General features: G+C 38.8%; 1 protein-coding gene across 11 annotated transcripts in view; it reads left to right on the plus strand.

Annotated features, from left to right (window-relative positions):
* The window catches only part of Dennd1a (DENN domain containing 1A), a 533,475-nt gene that overhangs the window by 24,787 nt on the left and 484,396 nt on the right, over positions 1 to 24,292 (plus strand). For 9 of the 11 annotated variants that reach the window (XM_038335860.2, XM_038335849.2, XM_038335850.2 and 6 more), the window contains one exon: positions 17,843 to 17,913. The exons of 1 other annotated variant lie outside the window; for it this stretch is intronic. In XM_038335860.2, the coding sequence (XP_038191788.1) occupies positions 17,843 to 17,913 (71 nt within the window). Of the gene's footprint in view, positions 1 to 17,822; positions 17,914 to 24,292 lie in introns of those variants that run through there. One more of the 11 variants, XM_042055419.1, reaches the window with a different exon arrangement.

Genomic DNA, 24,292 nt, shown 5'->3' on the forward strand with positions numbered 1-24,292 from the left:
TTTGCTTCTGTTTTGGTTTTTAAACTGTAATAACATCCTAGTCTGTAGCATGTCAGCTAGGAGCCTGGACTTTGGAGCTCAGTGGCCTCAGTCCTAAAAGCCAGACTTCAGGCAGCTAACCTAATTGACTCATACTTTAGTTTTTCACCAGTATAATTGATAACACACCTGTCTTGTATGTTTGCTTTGTTTTCTGTTTGTTATGTTCTTTGAACCTCTTGGATTTGAAGCTATGATATATTTAGTCTGAGGAAATCATAGTTGGTAGTGTGCTTGCTTAGCATGTGTGTCTTAGTCACTGTTCTGTTGCTATGAAGTGACACCATGACCAAGGCAACTCTTATAAAAGAAAACTTTTAATTGGGGGCTTGCTTATAGTTTTCAGAGGTGTAGTTCATTATGGCAGAGAACATAGGGAAAGGTAGGCGTGGTGCTGAAGAAGTAGTTGAGAGCTACATTCTGTTCTGCAAGCAGAGAGAGAAAAGTGGGCTTGGCGTGGGCTCAATCCCTCCCCTTTTTATAAAATAGATTTTTTTCTCACATACTATATCCTGATTATGGTTTCCCCTCCCTCTACTCCTCCCAGTTCCTCCTCCTCCCAGTTCCTTCTACCTCTCCTCCCTTCTGAATACCTTTCTGACACAAGAATCAGAGACCCACTTTTTTGCACACTCAGGAGTCCCATAAAAGCACTAAAGTGGAAATCATAACATACATACAAATGACCTGGTGCAGAGTGTGCAGGCCTGTGCGTGCTGCTTTTGTTTCTGTGAGTTCGTATGAACTTTGTTCATGTTAATTTATAGGGCCTTATTTTCTTCGTGTCTTGGCATGGACTTTTTGAAACCCTGGTGACACACTCCTTCCAACAAGGTCAAACCTACTCTAACAAGGTCACACCTCCTAATCCTAATTCTATCAAACAGTTCTGTCTACTTCTTGGTGTTTAAGCATTTAAATATATGAGCCTATGGGGCCATTCTTGTTCAGACTACTGCAATATGTGAAGTCTTGGCTTCAATCAGCATCATAAAAGCTGGGTGTGATGGTACGTGCCTGTAACTCTAGCTCTTGGGAGGTAGTGGAAGAAAGATAAAGTTCAAGGTCTTCCTTGGCTATAGTGAGTTTGAGGCAAGCCTGGGCTACATAAGAACCTGTCTGAAAACAAAAACAAAAGCGACCAATGAAAACCCCCACACCACCACCACAACAATAACAAGAAAAAAAATTTAGACTTGGAAAATAATAAAAGTAGTTTTGTTTGGAACTTTTACCAGTTAGGGGCTTGGAAGTTACAGTTAAGTTGACCTAAATCATGAATCTTCATATTAATGCCTCAAATGTTATTTAGTATTTTATAAGTAGATAAACAACTTAAAATGATAGAATGCTGTTTAGAGTTGAGGGCATTGTATTCTGTATAGGGGAGTTTTTAAACTCATGTTCTAGACAGCACCTGTTCACATTTAGGCTTGTCAGCCTGCTCAGAACCAAGGCAAACATTGTCTGTCATGCCAGTCTGTACCTTTCAGTGGTGCCTCTGCTGATTTACAGTGCAAACTCTAATTTTTATTTTCTTGGCAAGTTTGTCTTTTGTTTTCTGATTGAGCTTGAAGATGTCTAGACTTGGACTAAGATTGCTTTTCTTGTAACTGATAGGTTTGAATAGCTATGGCTAAATGTTGTCTAGGAGTAAAGCTAGAGAAGGAAATGACTTGAAAAGTAAAAATATTCCGAGTTCAAAATGAGCACTTTGTGATTTACTTAGATGAATAAGCAGACCCACCATTGCTGAAGATTTTATTGAAAATTAAGACTCCCTCTTACCTTTTGTTAGTATTCTTTAGAGGCAACAGACACTTGAGTAGCTATCTTGGATGGGTCATGGAGCATTGAGACTTCAATACTTAGGAGTTAAGGTTGTACAATCACTAGCCATCCCCAAAGTCCTTAGGCTCTTTAGGTCTCTCAGGAAACAGAATCCATATGGCTTTCTCATTCTCCCTTCCTTATCATAGGCTCTCTCTAATTGCCTGTGGCCTTCTATTGGTCCCCTGTCAGAAATGAGTGTTAAACTTGGCCGGTTATATAGAAGAATTATTTTGTAGGGGTCTTAGCAGTTTTTCTGGGCCCCATTTCAGAGCCTCTGCATTAGAGTCCTTGGAATCCAGGAATTCTCAGTCTTAAAGTATCTCAGGTGATTCCATGAAAGCAGCTCACAGATCTAAGTTTTAGAGCCAGGCCTGGGCCACCCTGTCTTGGAGCTTCAGATGAACTCTGGAGGAGGGGAGAATAACTTAAGTTTGTCAGATGTCCAGTTGCCTTCTATTTTTAAACAGGGAAGGGGATTCCTGCATTTTTTTTTAAGCAATGATGCATTATAGCCATTCTCAAACTGTTCACACAGAACTTTGATGTTACATCACCTGTTGTTAAAATTAAATATTGCTGGAGAGTTTACCTCAAGTTCCAGGAGAAAAATACTAAGTAGATAAACAAAATTGTAGGTGGAGACTGTCCGTTTGTTTTCTGCTGCCATGACCCAAAAAGTCACACAGAAACTGTATTAATTACAATACTGCTTGGCCAATAGCTTAGGATTCTTATTAATTAACTCTTACATCTTGAATTAACCCATTCCTATTGTTTTATATTTTACCACGAGGCTTGTGGTTTCCTGGTAAAGTTCCAGGGGGCATCTCTCTCCTTCGGCAACTACATGGTCTCTTTGACTCTGTCTACTCTCTCTATAAATATCTCTGTTCAAATTTCATGCCTGGCTTTACTCTGCTAAGCCATTGGCCCAAACAGCTTTATTCATTAATTAATAAGAGCAACACATATACAGAAGGACATCCTACATCATCTTTTCTGTCTAAAAGAAAAGGAAGGTTTTTATCATCATATAGTTTTAGAGGTTCTCACTAGTCCAAACTGGCTTCAAACTCATAATGACCCTCCTGCTTCAGTATCCCTAGTGCTGGGATTACAGGCATATGTCACTTATACCTGATGCCTGCCTGATGTCTGGTTTTCACACACGAGCGTGTCACCTCTTATTTTTAATGTTGAGTAATTTGTGTTTGATATGTCTTGTTTTCTTCAGAGTTTTCATGCTCAAGGTTGAGTTTTTGGACTGTGCGGTTACAATTTTTATCAAATTTAGAATTTTTTTAAATCATTATTTCCTTCAGATACAGTTTTTTCACTCTATCTTCCTTTTTGGAGAATCATGGGCATGCAGTTGGTCCATAGTCCGTGAGACTCAGTTTTACATACCTGTAAGCTTCCTCTTCCATACGTATTTTATTTAGATAAGTTCTGTTGTTTCATCTTTTGTTTTGCAGAGACAGGGTTTTTCTTTGGTGGTCTAAGCTGGCCTCAACTCACTCTATATAGTTCAGCCTCTCTCAGCCTCTTGAGCTCTGGACTGCAAGCATGCACTCCCATGCCCAACTGCTTATTATATTTTAAGTTCACTGGTTTTTTCTTCTGTAGAGTGTAATCTGTTGTCAATTTTATTTAGTATGTTTTTCATCTTATATAGCTCCCTCCACCTTTTTTTTTTTTTTTGGACATTGGAGACTTTAATTGTGTGAATCAAGTGCTCTCCCACTGAACTGATTCTCCAGCCTGTCTCATTACTTTGTTTTATTTTGAGACAGGGTCTCATCAAATTGTTCAAAGTAGTCTTGAATTCTTACCTAGGTACGCCTTGAGCTTGTAATGTCTCTTTAGTAGCTAGAATTATACGATGAAACCATTAGCCTTAGTTTAATGTTTTGTTTTTTTATCTAGAAATGCAGTTTAGACTATTTTTGAGTCTTCTATATTTTAAGGGTTTGAATAGGTAAAATGCAGTTATCAATAGCTATTTGAAAGTTATGTCTGATAATTCTAAATGGTGCCTTTGTTATGGGTTGTATTTTCCTATGGTCTAAAAGTTTTCATTGAATATCAGATACTGTATATTTTGTCTTGTTGGGTACTAGGTATTTTTCTTTTAAAAATATTTATTTTTGGGACCAAACCGGGCTCTCTGAATGTGGCTGACGGTGGAGGAGGACTGAGAAACCAAGGACAACGGCAATGAATGTGAACTCTACAGCATGGACGGGCTCACTGTGAGCCTTAACCTTCACCTGGCGATGGATGGAGATAGAGACAGAGCCCCACATTGGAGCACCGGACTGAGCTCCCAAAGTTCTTATGAGGAGCAGATGGAGAGAGATCATGAGAAAGAAAGTCAGAACCAGGAGGGACGCGTTCACCCACTGAGACGGCAGGACAGAACTAATGGGAGACCACCAAGTCCACTTGGAATGGGACTGATGGAACATGTGACCAAATCGGACTCTCTGAGGGTGGCTGATGGTGGAGGCTGACCGAGGAGCCAAGGACAATGGCGATGGGCTTGGTCTCTACGACATGGACGGGCTCTGTGTGAGCCTTGTCAGTTCGGTTGCTCACCTTCCTGGACCTGGGGGGAGTTGGGAGGACCTTGGACTCAACATAGTGTAGAGAACCCTGATGGCTGTTTGGCCTCAAGAGGGAGGGAGTGGGGGTGTGGGTGAAGGGGAGGGGAGGGAAGGGGGAGGAGGAGGGGAGGAGATGGCAATTTTTAATAAAAAATAAATAAACTGGGAAAAAATATTTATTTTTAGACTCATTTATTATTATTATTATTAATTCATTCTTTTCATTGTTTTTATTGAACTATATATTTTTCTCCACTCCCCTCCTTTCCTTCCCCCTTTTTATCCTCTCCCAAGATCCCAATGCTCCCAATTTACTCAGGAGAGCTTGTCTTTTTCTACTTCCCATGTAGATTAGATTCATGTATGTCTCTCCTAGGGTCCTCTTTGTTGTCTAGGGTCTCTGGGGTTGTGAATTGTAGGCTGCTTTTTTTTTTTTTTTTGCTTTATGTCTGAAAGCCACTTATGAGTGAGTACCTATTATATTTGTCTGGGTTACCTCACTCAATATGATGTTTTCTAGATACTAGACCCACCCATTTTGCCCACAAATTTCAAGATGTCATTATTTTTTTTCTCATTGTGTAGTACTCTATTGTGTAAATGTGCCACGTTTTCTTTATCCATTCTTCTATTGAGGGGCATTTAGGTTTTTTCCAGGTTCTGGCTGTGACAAATAATGCTGCTATGACCATAGTTGAGCACATGTCCTTGTAGTATGGTTGAGCATCCTTTAGGTATATACCCAAAAGTGGTATTGCTGGGTCTTGAGGTAGCTTGTTTCCTAATTTTCTGAGAAATTGCCAAAGCGGCTGTACCGTTTGCACTCCCGCCAGCAATGGAGGAGTGTTCCCTTTATCCCACATCCTCTCTAGCAAAAGTTGTCATCAGTTTTTTTTTTTTTTTTTTTTTTTTGATCTTGGCCATTCTGACAGGTATAAGATGGAATCTCAGAGTTGTTTTGATATGCACTTCTTTGATGGCTAAGGATGTTAAGCATTTCCTTAAGTGTCTTTTAGCCATTTGAGATTCATCGGTTGAGAGTTCTCTGTTTAGGTCTGTACTCCATTTTTTTATTGGATTATTTGTTCTTTTGATGACCAATTTCTTGAGTTCTTTGTATATTTTGGAGATCAGACTTCTGTCTGATGTGGGGTTAGTGAAGATCTTTTCCCATTCTGTAGGTTTTCTTTTTGTCTTCTTGACCATGTCCTTTGCTTTATAGAAGCTTCTCAGTTTCAGGAGGTCCCATTTATTAATTGTTCCTCTTAGTTTTTGTGCTACTGGTGTTATATTTAGGAAGTGATCTCTTGTGCCAATGTGTTCAAGTGTACTTCCCACTTTCTCTTCTATGAGGTTCAGTGTTGGTTTTATGTTAAGGTCTTTGATTCCTTTGGACTTGAGTTTTGGGCATGGCGATAGATATGGATCTATTTTCATTCTTCTACATGTTGATATCCCATTATGCCAGCACCATTTGTTGAATATGCTTTCTTTTTTCCATTTTATATTTTTTGCTCGTTTGTCAAAAATCAGGTGTTCGTGTGTATTAATATCCGGTTCTTCAGTTTGATTCCATTCGTCCTCCTGTCTGTTATTATGCCAATACCAGGCTGTTTTCAGTACTGTAGCGCTGTATTAGAGTTTGAAGTCAGAGGTGGTGATGTCTTCAGAATTTCTTTTATTGTACAGAATTGTTTTGGCTATTCTGGGATTTTTGCTTTTCCATATGAAGTTGAGTATTGTTCTTTCAAGGTCTGTGAAGCTGGGATTTTTCTGGGCATATCATTGAATCTGTAGATTGCTTTTGGTAAAATTGCCATTTTTAGTATGTTAATTCAAGAGCATGGAAGATCTTTCCATTTTCTGGTGTCTTCTTCAATTTCTTTCTTCAAAGTTCTTGGCATACAAATCTTCCACTTGTTTGGTTAGTGTTACTCTAAGTTATTTTATGCTATTTCTCTGATTTCTTTCTCAGTTCATTTATCTGTGTAAAGGATTTTTTGAGTTAATCTTGTATCCTGCTACAATACTGAAGATGTTTATGAGTTGTAGGAAAAAAATGTTTATACTTCTCATTGTTGTTTATTGTTTATGTGCATTAGTTATGTACACATGAGTGCAGGTAACCTAAGGAGGACATAAGTGTCAGATGCCCCTGGAGCTGGAGTTAAAGGTGGTTGTGAGCTGCCTGATGAGGGTGCTGGGAAATGAATTGAGGTTTTCTCCAAGAAAGTAAGCATCTTTAACATTTGGACCATCTATCTAGCTCCGGAATCTTCCTGACCTGGGTGCTCAGTTCTCTGGGAGGTCTGGCTGCTCAAAACTTTGTGCAGTTCTGAAGGCCTTTTACAGTTGCCTTCAGGAAATGACTTTTTTTTTTTTGGAAATAAAAATCAATGAAAGTAGGGATTGCATAGGTGTGTGCAGCTGCCCAAACTCAGAACTACACATTTGTAGTGCATGCTTTCTGGTGTATGCATAGAAGAATAAGTATAATTGTAGATAAAATTGTATGTTGTAGACATCAGGTTAATTTAAAAGATATAAGAGGATGGAGCCTGGGAATCACACTGCTTGGACTCTAATCTCTGTCTTTTAAAATAATTTATTTTTATTTATGTGCATTGGTGGTTTTCCTGTACATATGTCTGTTTGAGGGTGTAAGTTCCCCTAGAACTGAAGTTACAGACAGTTGTAAACTGCCATGTGTGTGCTGGGAATTAAACATGGGTCCTCTGGAAGAACAGTCACTGCTCTTAAGCTCTGAACTATCTCTCTAGCCCCATTCCTTGTTCTTAAAAGTCAGTTTGCTCATTTCCCACAATAATGTTTATGTTTGGATTATTTTTCATTCTCGGAATTGTGTTTAGTAGTAGTATTTGAAAGAATGAGTTTAAGCCTTTGAAATATACAATAATGAGTAGATTTAGTTACAAGACCTATCATTGGTCAGGTGAAGAGATTTTCATTTATTTTTTTTTTTTTTTATTAGAGAGAGAGGTTGAAGAGGGAAAGGGAAAGGAAGACTGTGGCACTGATAATAAAAACCCAGAGATAGATATTGAGGTTCAACCTGAAGATCAGAAAAGCAATGCAGCCATTCAGTAGAGACCTTTTACCTCTACCAAATCTTCAGACCGAATGGGCAAGATCCTGTTTCCACTAATCCTGATTCACATTCTAGTGAGTTCCTGTCTTTTCACCTTTATGTTCCTCTCTCTGCCCAGCCATATTGCTCTTGTCTCCATCTCCCTAGTGCTGGGGTACTAGGATTAAAGGTGTGAGCCTCCACCACCTGGATCTGTTTTCTGGATTGATTTTATGTAGCCTTGAACTCACAAAGATCCATCTGCCTCTGTCTCCTGAGTCCTGGGATTAAAGGTGTGTGCTACCAATGCCTGGCCTGTATGGCTAACTAGTATGGCTGCTTTGCCCTCTGATCTTAAGGCAAGCTTTATTTATTAAAACACAAATAATATACCATTATGGAACACTTGAAGTCAGAGGACAATTCCTGGAGTGACTTTTCTGACATTTTTTTCAAAGTAGGTTTTCTCTTGTTCTGTATACTATAGGCTGGCTGGCACTTGAGCTTCCAGGCAATTGATTCTTCTGTCAGGCGATTCTTCTGTCTTTGCCTCCCATGTCAAAATGGGAGTTGGATTATAGATGCGCGCAACTGCATTTGGCTTTTTAAAATGTAGGTTCTGTGGAACTGAACTTTTTAATGTAGGTTCAGGTTGTTAGGCCTACATTTAAATGCTTCTTCCCACTGAGCCACCTTACTGGCCCTAGAGATTTATTTTTTTATAAATAAGTAATAGCTTTTATGCCAATTTAGAGTACAAAGCACTCAGTCTTCCTTCCTTCCTTCCTTCCTTCCTTCCTTCCTTCCTTCCTTCCTTCCTTCTCCTTCCTTCCTTCCTTCCTTCCTTCCTTCCTTCCTTCCTTCCTTCCTTCCTTCCTTCCTTCCTTCCCCTTCCTTCCTTCCTTCCCCTTCCTTCCTTCCTTTTTAGATTTTATTTTTTAGATTGTATTTAGAAGCCAGTGTTTTGGTACACAGTGTGCTCATTCTATTGTGGTATTGATCCTTCCAGGCTGTCTCAGTAGGTGGAGCCAAGAAATACATGCATGTTAAAAGTCATTAACAGTTTATTTTTCAAATAGCATGCATGCACGTGTGTGTACATGCACACACACACACACACACTGAAAACCTTGAGCTAACGTTCATATTTCTAAATGTAAACCCAGTTCCATGTGAGTCATGTTGATTTGCTGTTAACTTCAGCAATGAGAAGTTAGGCATCCACATGCTATCAATCTTGCCACAGGCACAGATCAGAACTCTTCCTTTGCAGTTTACGTGGATGCTCTCCCATTTCACCCTGTTTTCTTGGGATTTCAGCCTTCATTCTTTGTTTTTCTCTATTTTCTTTTCCTACCATTGGCCTAGTTTGACCCTGACTACCAAGTATAACGAGCAAGTCCTCTAACCTGTGAGCTCATACCTGTTTGAACTTTCATATTCAATCAGAGATGCCTTTATGCTTGGAATGTTCCCCATTGTCTTTGACTTTGACACTGTATGTTGGGCTGCTCTTATTTGGTGACTCCTCATTCTGTCCATGCTCTAACTTCCCAGGTCTAACTGCTTCAGCTCCTCAAGTCAAGCTGTTCCTCAGTAGATATCTTCCTTATCCTCTTGGATTATACCTGTCATGCCAAACCACCCCTCAGCATGGCTGTGCTGCCTGCTCATGTGCTGACTTCCTTTGTGCAGTCACCTTTTCCTTGCCTGCTCAGATACTCTGCACACTGGGTCACCAGCATGAGTGTCCATTTTATTTTGCCTGCCTTATAGCTAGGATTGAATTGTTAAAAAGAGTAAATGTTAGGGAAGGGGAAATTTTTTTTAAAATTTAATAGTATGTATGCATGTGTACGTGTGTACGTACGTACGTGTGTGTGTGTGTGTGTGTATACATGCCATGGCACAAATATAGTAAGAGGACAACTTTATGGAATCTGTTCTCTCCTCTGCTTTTACCTGTGTTCTGTGGATTGAACTCATGCCACCAGGCTTGTGTAGTAAGTACTTTTATCTGCTGAGCTGTCTCACTGGCCCTGGTTTTTATATTTTTAAAGGGTAAATGTATTTTAAATATTTTAAAGGGTAAATTGGTATTGAAATACTGTCCTCGCTTATGCTGTTACTACTGTTGACATGCTTAGATTTTTCCATGGAAGCTTGACCTGTGAGAGAATTTGTGTACACAGTGGAGCTCTGCACATTGCTGAGGGATGCCCATCTTCTGTTTCTGTTTGGAATGCAGCTGAACCTCTAGTCACCCTTATAGCAGAGAGTGGTATAAGACTCTGTCTCTAGTGATATTTGGAAGACAAAGCTTTGTAACTTCTTCCATGGCAATATCTGCATCTCTTTAGTAATGTGATCCTATTAATATTACTAGAAATGAAAAGTGAAGTGTAAAGTCTTGAAATGGCTTGTTTGTAAAATTGCACAACTAAGTTAATCACTTTTAACAAGTCTCAGCAATGACTGCATTCTCCTAGGAAGGTGTTAACTTATTATGGCGTAGAAAGCACTCTTTGATACAGCATTTTCAGCCTGGAAAAATGACTTTAATTTCAGAGTTCACTGAAACAAATGGAGACTTGTTGGGAATATTAATACTACCTTTTGCTTGTTTGTTTAGCTTAACAGGATCTATGTTTATTAGGTGATGTTTGCTAGCAAGTTCTGAGGTGTATACCATTTCTGTTGACCATGTTATCCATGTTCAGACAGTGCCAGTTGGTATGAGCTTCATACCTTAGTCCTTCACGTCTCCGTTTGTACGAAGAACTGTGTCAAAGCTGACTTGGAGTTGTTAAGGTGACATGAAAGGTGTAAACACTGTGTATTTCAGGGTTGTGCATTTAAAAGGACAAGAACCTAGCATTGTGGCATGTTACCTTATGCAGCCCAGACTCGTTTTGTTAGGATTTAGTGTCACTTTTTTTTAATCTCCTAATATGTTCTAATGGAAGAAAAGCAGATCTTAATTGGAAGCTGATGATCCAGCAGAGTGATCAATAGCATGATGCTCTTGTTGGGGTGGGGGTAGGGAACTAACCAGTAAGCTATCCTGTAGCCTAGATATTGTCAAAACTTTTGTCTGTCTGTGACTTCAAGCTGAGTGTACTTAATCCTTCTGAAAACATGGCCCTGAGCACTGATCAAAGCTCTTCCTGTGAATCACTGAGAACTGTGTTCACTGGAGAGGTAGTGAATAGAAATGTTCTGTTGACTCATTCTTAGCCCTATTCTTCCAGAAGCAAGAACTGAGAAGAATTCCTTTCTTTCAGACACATTTTAGCAGTTTGTTCTGTCACTTTCCCTTGATTAAGAGCTGGGGCTGTTGACAGGAGGTGTGACTTATTGATACCCTTGACTCCAAAGGAAAACATCTTTAAAGAGTAATTGGTGAAAGTAGTGAGTTTTCTGTAAATTACCTCTTGCCAGAGAAAGAGAGGATGCAAACTGCTTGTCAGGTTGGAAGAAAACTCATTCAGGAAATATTTATTGAGCCAGGTGTCAGAACACAGTTATGAAAAAAACACAGTTGTTGCCCTCAAGGAGCTGCCAGTCTGTTGGGGAAGACAGATGCTTGATTGAAACACAGTAGTAATCAGCCTTGGATGCACTTTGGAATAAACTGAGGAGTTAAAAAGAATTCAGCTCCTTGGAGATTTTATTTGGCTTAAGGCAGGGGTCTGAACCTGTGGGTCACAATCCTTTTGGGGGTAGCCCGCCTTTCACAGGAGTCTCAGATATCTTGCATATCAGATATTTCATTATGTTTCATAACAGTAACAAAATTACAGTTATGAAGTAGCAATGAAAATAATTTCATGGCTTGGGGGGCGTGGGATTCACCACCATGAGAAACTGTATTAAAGGGTCACAATATTAGGAAGATTGAGAACCACAGGTCTAAGGTATATAGCATGGGCATCAGGATTCTTAAAAGATAACCATAGTTGTACCCAGGTTGACTTCAAAGAGCTTGGAGAGTGGGAAGCACAGCACAGAGGAGGGGTACTTAAACCTCACAGAAAATTTTCTGTTGCTGTGATGAAAACCCTGACCAAAACAACTTGGAAAGGAAAGAGTTTGTTTGGCTTAGGTTTCCATATTAGGTTTCATCATTGAAGAAAGTCAGGACAGGAGCTCAAACAGGGCAGGTACCTGGGGCCAGGAGCCAATGCAGAAGCTATGGAGGCTGCCTACTGGCTTGTTCCCGAAGACTTGCTCAGCCTGCTTTCTTATAGAACTCAGGTCCACCCGTCCAGAGGTGTCCCCACTCACAGTGGACTGGGCCCTCCCCTATCAATCACCAATTAAGAAATGCCCTACAGGCTTGTCTATAGCCTGATCTTATGGAGGCATTTTCTCAGTTGAGGCTTTCTCCTCTCCAGTGACTCTAGCTGTGTCAAAAACTGCCAGCATGGGAGGCTTGAGCTGAGTTTTGATATATGAAACTTCTTGAAAGGCTGCGAAGATAAGTCCTTTCAGAATAGAAAAGCGGCTGAGTAACCTAGGACAGGAAAGTGCTTGGTGCTAGTTTCCCCCTCTTTTGCTGCTTCCTTGCCAAGTGTAATTTGTGGGCCACAGTGGTCCTCATTTCTAATTCAGGGTTAGGTTGAAAATTACATGAGGTTTTCTGCAAGAACACTGTTTATGATCTCAGAGTCCAAGAAATAATTAGTAAATGATGGTGGTTGTATAGTAATGATACTGTTACTAGAAATGGCACATGGTTTGATTAGAGACTTACGCTGTTTTTTTTTTTTTTTTTTAAATGGCTGGATCTTATGGTGCAATACCATGGAAGATGCTAGTGAGTTGCAATGAATATGCTTGGCAGGTAGGCAGAGTTCCAGATGAGTATGTATATGAGTAAAAGGCAATTAATAATGGGGCATCGTGGCAGAACCAGGACATTTCCATGGTAATATGCTAAGATGTATCACAAAGGGCGCTGGGAAAACTTGGGTCCATATTGGAAAATTGGCTCTGAACATGGTATTCTTAGCATTATTATGTGTTCTAAATTAGCAGTGAGTGTTAATAGGACAGAAATAGGATTTTCAGCTTCTTTAGCCAAGTAGTTAAAAATACTAAGTGTCTTGAAGAGTGTTGGAGGAATTAGCGGTCTCAAGGTGCTCTCAGAGATCCTGTGCAAGTTGCTACGGCCTTCATTGTTTACAGGCTTAATGAGAATATTAAGAAAGAAATGCTTGGCAATTTGCATTTAGAGGAGGCTCTTTCTAATTTATTTTCTGATTTGCAGAGAAATAAAAAATGCCTCCATCTGCACTGGCTTTACTGGCCCTTAAAATAACTTATGTATATTTGTTATATTATATAACTTGTCACAACATTAGTCACCACTTCTTCCATAAGGCAACATGTAAACCATCATGGGTAAGCATGACTAGGGCTATAATTATAGACCACTTTGTTCTTAGCATTTTAGTCAGCTTCTGCTTTTCTTCTTCTTCTTTCTTCTTTTTCTTTCTTTCTTCTTCTTCCTTCTTCTTCTTCTTCTTCTTCTTCTTCTTCTTCTTCTTCTGCTTCTGCTTCTGCTTCTGCTTCTGCTGCTGCTGCTGCTGCTGCTGCTGCTGCTGCTTCTGCTTCTTCTTCTGCTGCTGCTGCTGCTTCTGCTGCTTCTGCTTCTTCTGCTGCTTCTGCTTCTTCTTCTTCTTCTTCTTCTTCTTCTTCTTCTTCTTCTTCTTCTTCTTCTTCTTCTTCTTCTTCTTCTGCTGCTGCTGCTGCTGCTGCTGCTGCTGCTGCTGCTGCTGCTGCTGCTGCTTCTGATGCTGCTGCTGCTTCTGCTTCTTCTTCTGCTTCTTCTGCTTCTTCTGCTTCTGCTGCTTCTGCTTCTTCTGCTTCTTCTGCTTCTGCTGCTGCTGCTGCTTCTGCTTCTGCTGCTGCTGCTTCTGCTTCTGCTGCTGCTGCTTCTGCTTCTTCTTCTTCTGCTGCTGCTGCTGCTTTGTCGTCGTCCTCTTTTTTTGTTTCTGAGAGCAGGAGAGAGAGGAAGGAGGAAGGGACAGGAAGGGTGGGAGAGAGAGAGAGAGAGAGAGAGAGAGAGAGAGAGAGAGAGAGAGAGAGAGAGAGAGAGAGAGAGAGAGAGAGAGAGAGAGAGAGAGAGAATATCTTTGGCTCCATGCAGTTGAACTCTGCTGTTTGAACTGAATAAGAATCTTCGGGGCTTATTACTTATTAGAGTGAGTCAGATAGTGAGAGACAACAAGAGGTAGGAATACTTGTTTCTACAAATGACCTTTTTCTTTGAAACATGTCTTTCATTATAAAAATACTTCTGAAAGGTGATATACACTGTTAATTTTATGTACATTTTGTTGTATAGACTAAATTATTGGGACAATTCCATTTAACTAGATCAGTGGTTCCAAAATATGGTTTCAAGTCAAGTAGAACCACTGTGAGCTGGTTATTTGTTAGGAAGACAAATCTGCAGTTCTACCTCAGAGACTCTGGCAGAGATAGAAATCTTTTAATTAGTTCTTAATTAATTGTAATCCATATTAGGGGTTGAAACACGTGGAACAGGATGATCATACCTCTCACTTACTATACTCTTTCAGACTCCTAGAAGACTAGGCTCCATTTCCTTTGCCCTTTACTATTATTATCTACCTGACATGAGAGACAAAAAATTCCTATTCTTCAACAGTTTATGTGTGGAAGCTGAATGCTAACCATATCCAGTGTTGGGACTGTATAATGTGGAGAATTAAATTAGGTGCTGGAGAGTGTGATGGAGTTGGTCTTTCTGAGGCCAGGTACAAGCAGAGTTTTGGGTGACAAGAAGAACTACTATGTGAAGTTCTATGTAAAGTGTTCTAACACGGAGGTAAGTGGGCTCATGTGTCTGAGTGGCAGAAAGAAGGTGAGTGTACCTAGGTCTGTTGAGCCTGGAGAGAGATCTGAAGTGAAATTGGACAGGTAGGTAGAGACCGGGTCATGTAGGCTTCTGTCCCCCCCTTTTAAACTCCAATTTTTAAAATTATGGCATGATACATATAACAAAAATTTTCATTTTAAAGTGCTCAGTTCATTGGCATTAGATACATCTGTATTGTTCTTCTCCTGTCTAGCAGTAGAACTTGAAGTTTGACTTTGAGTATGCTGGATGCTTTGGAGAAGTTTTTAATGGAGAGCTTTCATAGTCTGAACTTTACAATGAATGGATTCATGCATGCAAAATTGAGGTCTCATTACCTGGAGGAGAGAGTGAAGAAGGGAGACTGTCAGAAGAGTTATACGTTAACTGAAGGTACTAAGAAGTGCACGACTCTTGATTTTTATTTAATTTTATTTAATTTTGTGTGTGCTGGGAGCAAAATACTTAAGTTAAATTTAAATTTCCAACCCCTCTGGATACATTCTGATAGTAGAATCAACAGAGCTTGCTGACTGGTTGGTAGTGACAAATAAAGAGATCAGGAACAGTAAGTTTTGTTGGTTTGAAAACTGTTAGAGTTCAGGACATGCAAGTTTGGGAAATAAAAACATATGTTAATTTAAAATGTGCTTGAGATGTCTAAGCATAAATGTTGAGTGGGCTTAAAAATCTGGCATCAGGAAGAAGTCAGGTTGAAGGTAGGATGTAGGGGCTTGCCAGCATTTGCTCAGTAATTAAAGCCTCAAGACTGAATGAGATCATTTGGGTGATGAGTATAGACAGCAGAGTCTTGACCAGTTCAGGAGCAGGAGAGTTTGGCGAAGAAGCACCAGTAAGAAAGGCAGAGAACCAGTAGAGCAAACTTCTAGAAGGGAAAGAAAGAATGTATTTGAAGGGGACAGGGCAAATCAAGCAGCTGTTCAAAAGCTGCTATGAGGACAAGTCAAGCACTGAGAATTGTGCATTTGGAGGTCTGTAGTGACATGGCAAGTGCTGTGATGATGTGGTAGTTTCATGATGCCTGCTTGAAGTAGGTTGCAGGAAGAAAGGACCAGAAGCAACAAGAATAACCTGTTAGGACATCTTTTTCCTTAGAATAGGCCTTCACAAGTGCCCTGTGACTCAGGTTAAGGCACGACTGTGTGACTGTTCTAGAGCTTGAATATAATACATGCTCATTTCATCATTTAAATTTTAAGAACATGTCAAAAATGCTGAAGAAGTAGAAATTTAGTAAAAAATATGTGTGGCCGCTCCGAAGAGCCTCCACAGGGACCTAGGGTTGTGTAGAACACATTTTACTTTATTTTTTGAGACAGGGTTTCTCTACATAGCCCCGGAACTGTAATTCTCTGTGTAGGCTGCCCTGGAACTTACTATATGGACCAAGCTGAACTCGACCTCACAGGTATCCACCTGATTAAAGGTGTGTGACACAACTCCCAGCTTTGTGTAGAACACATTTTGAAACTTGTTTTAATCCATAGAAACAACATTCTGAGATGTTGTTAGTCATTTGCAGAAGAAGGATGTTTTTAAGTTTTTGGAGGAAATTTTCCTAATGCTTTTCACATTATACTATCTATTATTTGTGAAATAGAAATGCTCCTTTTGTCAAATGATCTACATTGAAGTCTTCAACTGGAAGGGATATTTCCACATAATATTTCCTATACATTTGGAGCCTACTTTGAAGGTAATGTTCTGCCCTTCTGCCCTCTTGGTGGGAAAAAGAATGCAAGCATTTTTATTTTTTTAATTTTGAGCCCTTAAAACCTGTTTACTTTTTAAAAAAGTAAGATGCTCTGTCTGATTTAGTTTCTTATCTTTTAGTAACTATATTTAACTAAGTATATTTAAATACCTTGAATTTTAGAACAGTCAGCTCTTTCTGTACTTAAGGCACGTATTTAAAGCTAAAGCCTGAGTTTCTTTACGGCAAAAAATTGATCTTTCACAAATTATAAAACATCTCTCTGCTGCAAAGGAATTAGAGCAAGCATTACCTTATTTTCCTGACTCTTACGATGCTGGCATTTATAAGATGAATGTTATTTTATGTGTTACTAAGAAAAAAGTTATTGTCATTTACAATTGCAAAATAAAGCGGACTGATGATGTGTAAGTGTGAGGATCAAAGGTCATCATCTAGGCAGTAAAATGTGGAATTGGAGAAAGGATGGCAGGAATTCTGGAGGTGTCTGTGTTTCCAGTCACCCAAGGGAAGCAGACAAGTTCTTCAGACTATCTTTCCTCAGGTCCTTCACTTGCTTAGTGAGAGTAGTACTCCCACACACCCCTTACAGTGCCACAGTAAGGATCATATGACATAAATGACATTTAGAGATGTAGATTTTCCTGGGAACATTCAGAGTATTTCTTTGATTTAAATTTAGGCCCTTAGATACTATTAAACAACCCAGTAAGTAACTTATTTAAACCTTGTCAGGTTTAAAATGTAATTTAGTTAGATATTTGAAAGTATAGTATTATTTGCTAAATGTTTTTTTTTTTCTTTTTGGATGCAGGGTCTTTGTAACCCTGGTTGACCTGGAACTTTGTCTGTAGATTAGGTTGGCCTCAAAACTCACAGAGCTCCGCCTGCCTCTCTGCCTTTCAAGTGCTGGGATTAAAGGCGTATACTGTTGTGCCCAGCTTGCTAAATAATTTTTATCCAGTCTTGAAGTATTTACCTTTTCATTATAGTAGAGAAAATAATATAACCACATTTTTATAACTCAGAAGTAACAACTATAAACATTCTGTTAGTACTGTGATCTTTCATGAATTTATTATGAATGCTTATGACATTAAAAAGGTAAAGGGATATAATAGTGAACATTCATACATATGTTATTGGCAGTGCAGCAAACACTGTTTTACATTTAGATTAGCATCCCATGTTCACAATATTCTAGTGAGGTGATTGTTTCTCTTGTCTGCTATTCAAAAGCTGTAAGCAGAGAGTCATTTTTGTTATATGTGTGTTTTATCTAGCAGTGGAGCAGAGTGTGCTACTTTATACTGTTGGTGCTTTGAGCTGAAATTTTCTCAAAAATCCTGCCTGCAGCTTTGGAGATATAATTGTGAAGATCAGAAACATGACACATGTCAAGTCATAGTCATGGTTAACTTACCATGTCCAGACATTGTGTCCAGATCACTTTGTGTATTGGGGATTGCTGTTTTTATCTTGTATGCTATGAAGGTCATGGCCCAGGCCTTAAATAGCCTTCCCAGACTTGTACAGCTAGTTAGTTGTGGAGCTACTGACTTTAATTGAGATCTACTTTACACCACATCCCATGTCTTTTGCATAATTCTGCCTCAGTCCTTGTCAGTAACCATGATTTGTTTCTTTTGTAGGCAGAACCCAGAGACTACATTTGAAGTGTATGTGGAAGTGGCCTATCCTAGGACAGGTGGCACTCTTTCAGGTACTCACTTACCTAATTATGATAATGATGTTTCTTTATTGTATGGAATAGCTGTACACAGAAGAAAAATAGATAAATAATGTGATGTCTTTAAGTTCTTATAAGTGCTTTTCCTCATTTTTCATGTCCATATCATCCTAGGAAGAGGAGAGAATAAAAGTATAGTGAATACTTTGATTGGAATCCACTGCCTTGGCAGACTTATTTTTATCATTGGATATTTGTTTGCATATCATAGATGCCTGAAAATCAGTTATTTAGGCTTTGCTAATGGGCAAGGCTTGGAATTAGACTATAGGATTCAAATTAATTGAAAGAGAATTTTTTGCCATTAAACTGCTTGAAATAAACCAAATTTAGCAAAACTGTTTATAAAAGTTTGGAGACTAGTTAAAGGAAACTCCTCCTCTCTCTTTATCTTTTAGTATGATTTCATAAGTATCCTGAACAGTGGGATCTTAGATGAGGTTGGAATGTCTATAGTTTATAGACATTTATAGTTTTGTAGCTATATCCTTCCCTTCTAATGACATATGTTAAAAAAATGTAGGTATTTTCTTTCATTTCTGGATTTTTACCTGTTTGACTGTATCTTCATGGTTATACCCAGGTTGTATGTGTGTGATTTGTGCCCTCAGTGTATCTTATCAGCAAGTGTATGATAGCTATCCCATTATTTGTATAAAAATGCATAAAACTTACAAGTGTGGGCTAACAAATAATATAACACAGGTGGCCATATTCAGGTTAAAAATGTTGTGTGGTTTTATGCCAATTGTAGTCCTGGCAACAAAGATCTCTGGCCTCATCCTATGCTATGCCTTGGAAGCTCCACGTTGGTCCTCCTTTTATAATGCCAATTTTTTTGGGTACAAAGTTGCTGGACCTGTAAAGCATGACACTCGATACTTGAACTCTTTCATCTTAGAATGTTTTGGGAGAACCCAAGATCTTAGAATTGTTTACCCAAATGGCCTGGGGCTTGTTTCCAGGGCCTATATGAGTCAGTTTGTAGGCTTTGTCTTCGTGAGTGTGGACTGTACTGCTAGTGTGTTCACCCCAAGGCCTTAAGGTACTCCTACATGGGGAGTGGTGTGTGGTACAGTTAACAGGTATAGCTGGACTTGGAATAGTGGGGTAGGCTCATGCTTGTATGAGGGGTAACTTAAAGTTTGTTTGAAAGATCTCTTGCTTTGTGGGATGTGGAAGGAACAGTGGGCAGTCAAGTGTTCACTCTACCGCTGTTTTTCTTCTTCAAACTCTAAGCATTCCAAAATATCCACAGTGAGTTTGACTTTTGTAGCATGAATTCTAATTGGTCTTAATAATAAAAACCTAGAGCCAGATATCAGGGTGGGGGTGGTAAATGCTGAAAGATCAGAGAGACAAAAGAGCAAGCTACAGCCAACTTTTACCTTGCTAACTCCTCAGGCCAAAAAAGGGCCGAGCTCCTGTCCCATCCTGCCTTATATTCCTCTGCCCAGCCATATTACTTCCTGTCTGCCTAAGACTTCCAGACCTTTATCATTAACCAGTGGCTATTTATGCTCTCTGATCTTCAGGCAAGCTTTAAATGTTTGTTTGTTTGGTTTCTCAAGACAGGGTTTCTCTGTAGCTTTGGAGCCTGTCCTGGAACTAGCTCTTGTAGAGCAGGCTGGCCTTGAACTCACAGAGATCCGCTTGCCTCTGTCTCCCAAGTGCTGGGATTAAAGGTGTGTGCCACCACCTGGCCAGGCAAGCTTTATTTGTTGGAGCAGAAACCAAATTATCACCACAGAGTTTCCAGTTAGTTTTAAAGGTTTATTTATCACGGTAGGAGGTAAAATATATCTAATACCTTTAAGCTTGATTTACAACTTTTTTGGTTTTTTGGTTTTGCTCTGTGTAGCTTTGGTGCCTGTCCTGGAACTAGTTCTTGTAGAGCAGACTGGCCTCCTCGAACTCACAGAGATCCATTTGCCTCTACCTCCCAAGTACTAGGATTACAGACATGTACTACCACACCCAGCTATCTGACTTTAAGATTTAAATTTTTAAGATTTATGGCCTGTAGATCTCCTTTGTAAACCTTTGCTAGGCCTGGAAATGTTAGAGACAGCCTTAGTCATACCCAGAACCCCCTCCTTCCGTTTGTTTAGAGATGACCGTTATTCGTTATCCTTTTATGATAGTCATTCCTTTGTTTGTGTTCATGTTTTATTACATGTGTACTTCTACCTGAGAAAAAAATTAATTGTGGCTATTTCTCAATTTCATAGAAAGAGAATTAATCTTTATGTAGTTTTGATATGTTTTTGCTCTGTTGTGTTTATCAAAGCCCTTCATGTTGTATGCCACTGCAGTCACTTATTTTCATCACTGTTGTATTCATAGAATTGGACTACAGCTTTGCTGTTGTGACTGTTATTACTGGTGCTGGGGATCAAATCTAGGGCCAGGCAAGCATTTCACTATTGAGCTCTTAGACCCAGCCCTGTCTGTTCTGTTACTGACAGGAAAGTTGCAGTGTTGAAGTCATGTGCTAGTTTTTGGCTATTGCAGGTATTGCTGTGATTTTTCTCAGACATGGATCCTAGTGGGTGTAGATGTATGTTGCCATTGGTTGTATAATGTATCTAATTCCTATGTCATACTAGACTTTGTGGAAACAAGTTGTGTTGCTCTGCATTCTCACCTAAAGTATTTGGTGATCCCACTGCTATATAGCTTTGTCAGTACTTGGCATAGTTTTCATTTCTAGAGGACGATGTCCCCTCTCCCAACTAAAGTTTGTCCTTGGGTTTAGGGAAATCATTTAGGGGTTGATTATAATTAGTATACGGTTGAGGGTTGGGGAGGAATTTTATAAGCTCAGGGATCTTTTTGAAAAAAAAAAAAAGAGGGATAATTGGATGATGGGATAATAGATTGATACTTGTGAGTTATTGTTTTTAGACAAATATATTGGTGTCGATTCTTGTATATTGATACAAAGTTAAATTATATTGACTATTGTATGCATACATGTTTCTACCTCTGTTTAAAACATTTTTTATGTATTGATATATATATATATATATATTGTATTGATATATGTATATTTACCATATTGCAGTGTACATTTCTACCTCTGATTAAGATACTTATATATTGTTTATGTATTGATATATATTTACCATATTGCAATGTATATTTGTACATTGTTTATATTTGGAGGTCATATTGCCCTCATTTATTGCACAGTTGTTTATTGTCTTAGTCTTTAAGTTAGATAGGTATTGAGAATTATATAGATCAATAGTCATCTAAGTTTGTCATTTATAATTAGACTAATCAGGTTCTTTAGATACATAGAGATTATATTCAGTATATATAGATAATCTTCAACCTCTTCGAAGAGCTGTAGAAAATGGCCTTTAATCTAACTCAAGAGTTTCGTGGTAGTGAGACACAATTGTTCCTGGCAACACCGATCTATTCCCGAGAGAATTTGAGCACCAAAGACACACTCCACCTGGAGCCTTTCTTCTTGGCAGAACTGGCGTTTGGGCAAAGAAATGCCAATACCTCAACCACTGACAGAGATACAGATTATCCGTAAATGGATAAAACAGGACTGTCATATCCTGCCAAGACAGGGTAAAATAGTTTTAAAAAGTTTCTTGCCCTTAAAAAATGGTATGTCAATTACATTAGACCTTAGCCAAAGTTGGTTGCTTCAATGCTGCAAACGTGACTTTGGGTGATTGCCCAGGTAGCTAGCTAGTTGTCTCTGTGATTTGTTACATGTTTTGAAAGTTGTTTGATTGCACTTCCTAATTACTCAGGTAACATTATTTCCCTTCTCAGATCTTCGATGGGGTTGAAGACTATATAAATGTAGTTACTTTTCTCTCATGACTTGGCCAAGTTATTTATTATACAAGACTTAAGCTAGTTAAAATAGGGTATTTGTACTTATTGTATATAATTTTGTAGTAGGTTTAGAACTCTTACTTAAACAAAAGGGGGAGGTGTTGCAGGAGCCAATAGCCAATAGCCGCTGAGATACCAGCCCATTGGGGGCGCGGTCTCTCTTTTAAAAAAGCAGCCACTGCCCTTTGCTTGCTCTCTGGCTTCCTCTCTGGCTTCCGGCTCTGCTTCCAGCGACTAGGCTCCCTTCCTGATTGCGTAGAGGGCTGTTGTCTGGGACAGTGATCTGTAAGTTTTTCCCCCTTAAATAAATAATCATTCTATTAATTATAATTCCAAACTGGTGTGGGATTGTTTGTGACTTACGCCTTCACCCAATGGTTGTTTTTATTTGCTTTTTCTTATGACCAGTTAGATTGAACACCTTATTGGTGTGGGGTCTTGAATATCTTCTAACAAATATATATATATACACACACATATACACATACATGTATATATACATACACATGTATATACACGTACATATACATGCATGCACAAATAAATATTTATTTGTGCATATATATACATGCATATATGTATGGTGTCTATTTAATTCTTTTGCTCATTTAAAATATTTTTATTTTTATGTGAATGTGTGGATGCATGTACCCCTGCACTCACCTATGTGAGGAAGCCACAGGAGGACATTGAATGTTTTGCTGTGTCTTTCACTGACCCTGGAGTATGCCATTTTGGCAAGGCTGGTGGGCCAGCATCTTGCTCATTTTTAAGTAACCATTCATTGTTTGTTCATAAAGTATGCATTATGGACACTATCTGGTTTTATGTGTTGCAGATGTCTTCGATTTTATGATTTGTCTTTCCCTCTGTAGAATATTTGATTCAAACTTCTTGGTTTAAATATAGTATAAAATCAATATTTGTCTCTTATCCATACAGATACTTTATTTAAGAAATTTTGATTTTGACTTTTACCTTTAAGTTATATACGAAGACTATTTTTTTAAAAAATAGTTAATATTTGGAAAAGTTAAATTCTAAGTTGATTTCTCACCCATGGTTTGTACATTGGGATTTATAAGCTGAGTTAATAAGCTACACTTTACCTGTTCAGTTTATAAAGTAATGAGGCCTTTCGAAACCTCCTTAAAAATCAGCTAATAATAGGAAGATGAGAGTGGCTGGAGCAAAATACCCTTATCTTTAGAGATATGTCTTTTTCCCATTGACATTTTCGTCGTCGTCGTCGTCCTCCTCCTCCTCTTCCTCCTCCTTCTCCTTCTTCCTTCTTCTTCTTCTGGCAGGGTTTCTCTGTGTATATCTCTGGCCGTTCTACTGCTCTGTAGACCAGGCTGGCCTTGAACTCACAGAGATCCACCTGCCTCTGCCTCCTGAGATCTGGGATTAAAGGTGTGCACCACCATTGTCCAGCCTTATTGATTTATCTTAATGTGTGCACATAAGTGAAGACCTTTAATTGTCTCTTAATGTGCTGTGCTCTGAGAATAGAAAGAGCATGCGATTTGTCAGTACTATAAAGAAACTACGTCAAGAACCTTAACACTGAGGAATACCCTCTTAGACTGCACTAAGCTTAAGCTGGAAAAAGGACATGTGCTCTTTGATATTTAGTCAGATTTCCTTTTGCTGTTTCTAGTGAGTGAACTATAGCTGAATATTTGGCTTCAGGCACCTTTTTCTTTTTCTACAACTTTTTGCTAAATAGTACTTGGTATATTTTCCTTTTATCCTTTTACTGTTTTAGGCATTAATTTGGCTGTTTTAGATGATTGTAAAGAATCTACCCTTGTTTCTCAGATCTGCATCTCTGTGTTTCGGGCAAATTTAGATGTAAACCTTACATTGCACAGTGCTAGTGTCTGGGCCTAATCTTCTCTTTGAAGTTTGTTTGCACCCCTCTGGAGGGATTAAATTCCTGCTGTGAGAAGGTGGGTTAGAAAGCACTGAGACTATTTTATGGGTCTTTAATTGAAGGGTTTAATGTACATTTTGTTTTATAAATGTCTGTGAGAGTTCTATTCTTACAATTTTTGCTTCCATTCTGATAGATTCTTGTAAGTTAAAAATGTATATAATAAAATTTTTCGCAAGGCACTTAATATTTATTGGCAAATTATTCTGGTGTGTGTGTTTTGTCTATTCATCTTTAAAATGTTAGCAACCTTGCTTAGAGGATTAGCTCTTGAACATGTATGAGAGATTTTAAATTTTGAAAGGTTATAATGAAGAGTAGAATAACTAATAACTGTCATTTAATATTTTGATTTACTTATTTCTTCCTCATCTTTGTGTGTGTGTGTGTGTAGATAAAATATATCACCCTTTTTCCAAACTTCTGCTATCTGTATTTTTCTTGCTCCCTCAGTTAAGACTTTTGTTTGTTTGTTTTTCATTTCTTGTTATTTGAGACAGGGTTTCTCTGTAGCTTTGGAGCCTGTTGACCAGACTGGCCTCGAGATCC

This window comes from Arvicola amphibius, chromosome 7 (genome assembly GCF_903992535.2).
Source record: "Arvicola amphibius chromosome 7, mArvAmp1.2, whole genome shotgun sequence".
NCBI lineage: Eukaryota > Metazoa > Chordata > Mammalia > Rodentia > Cricetidae > Arvicola > Arvicola amphibius.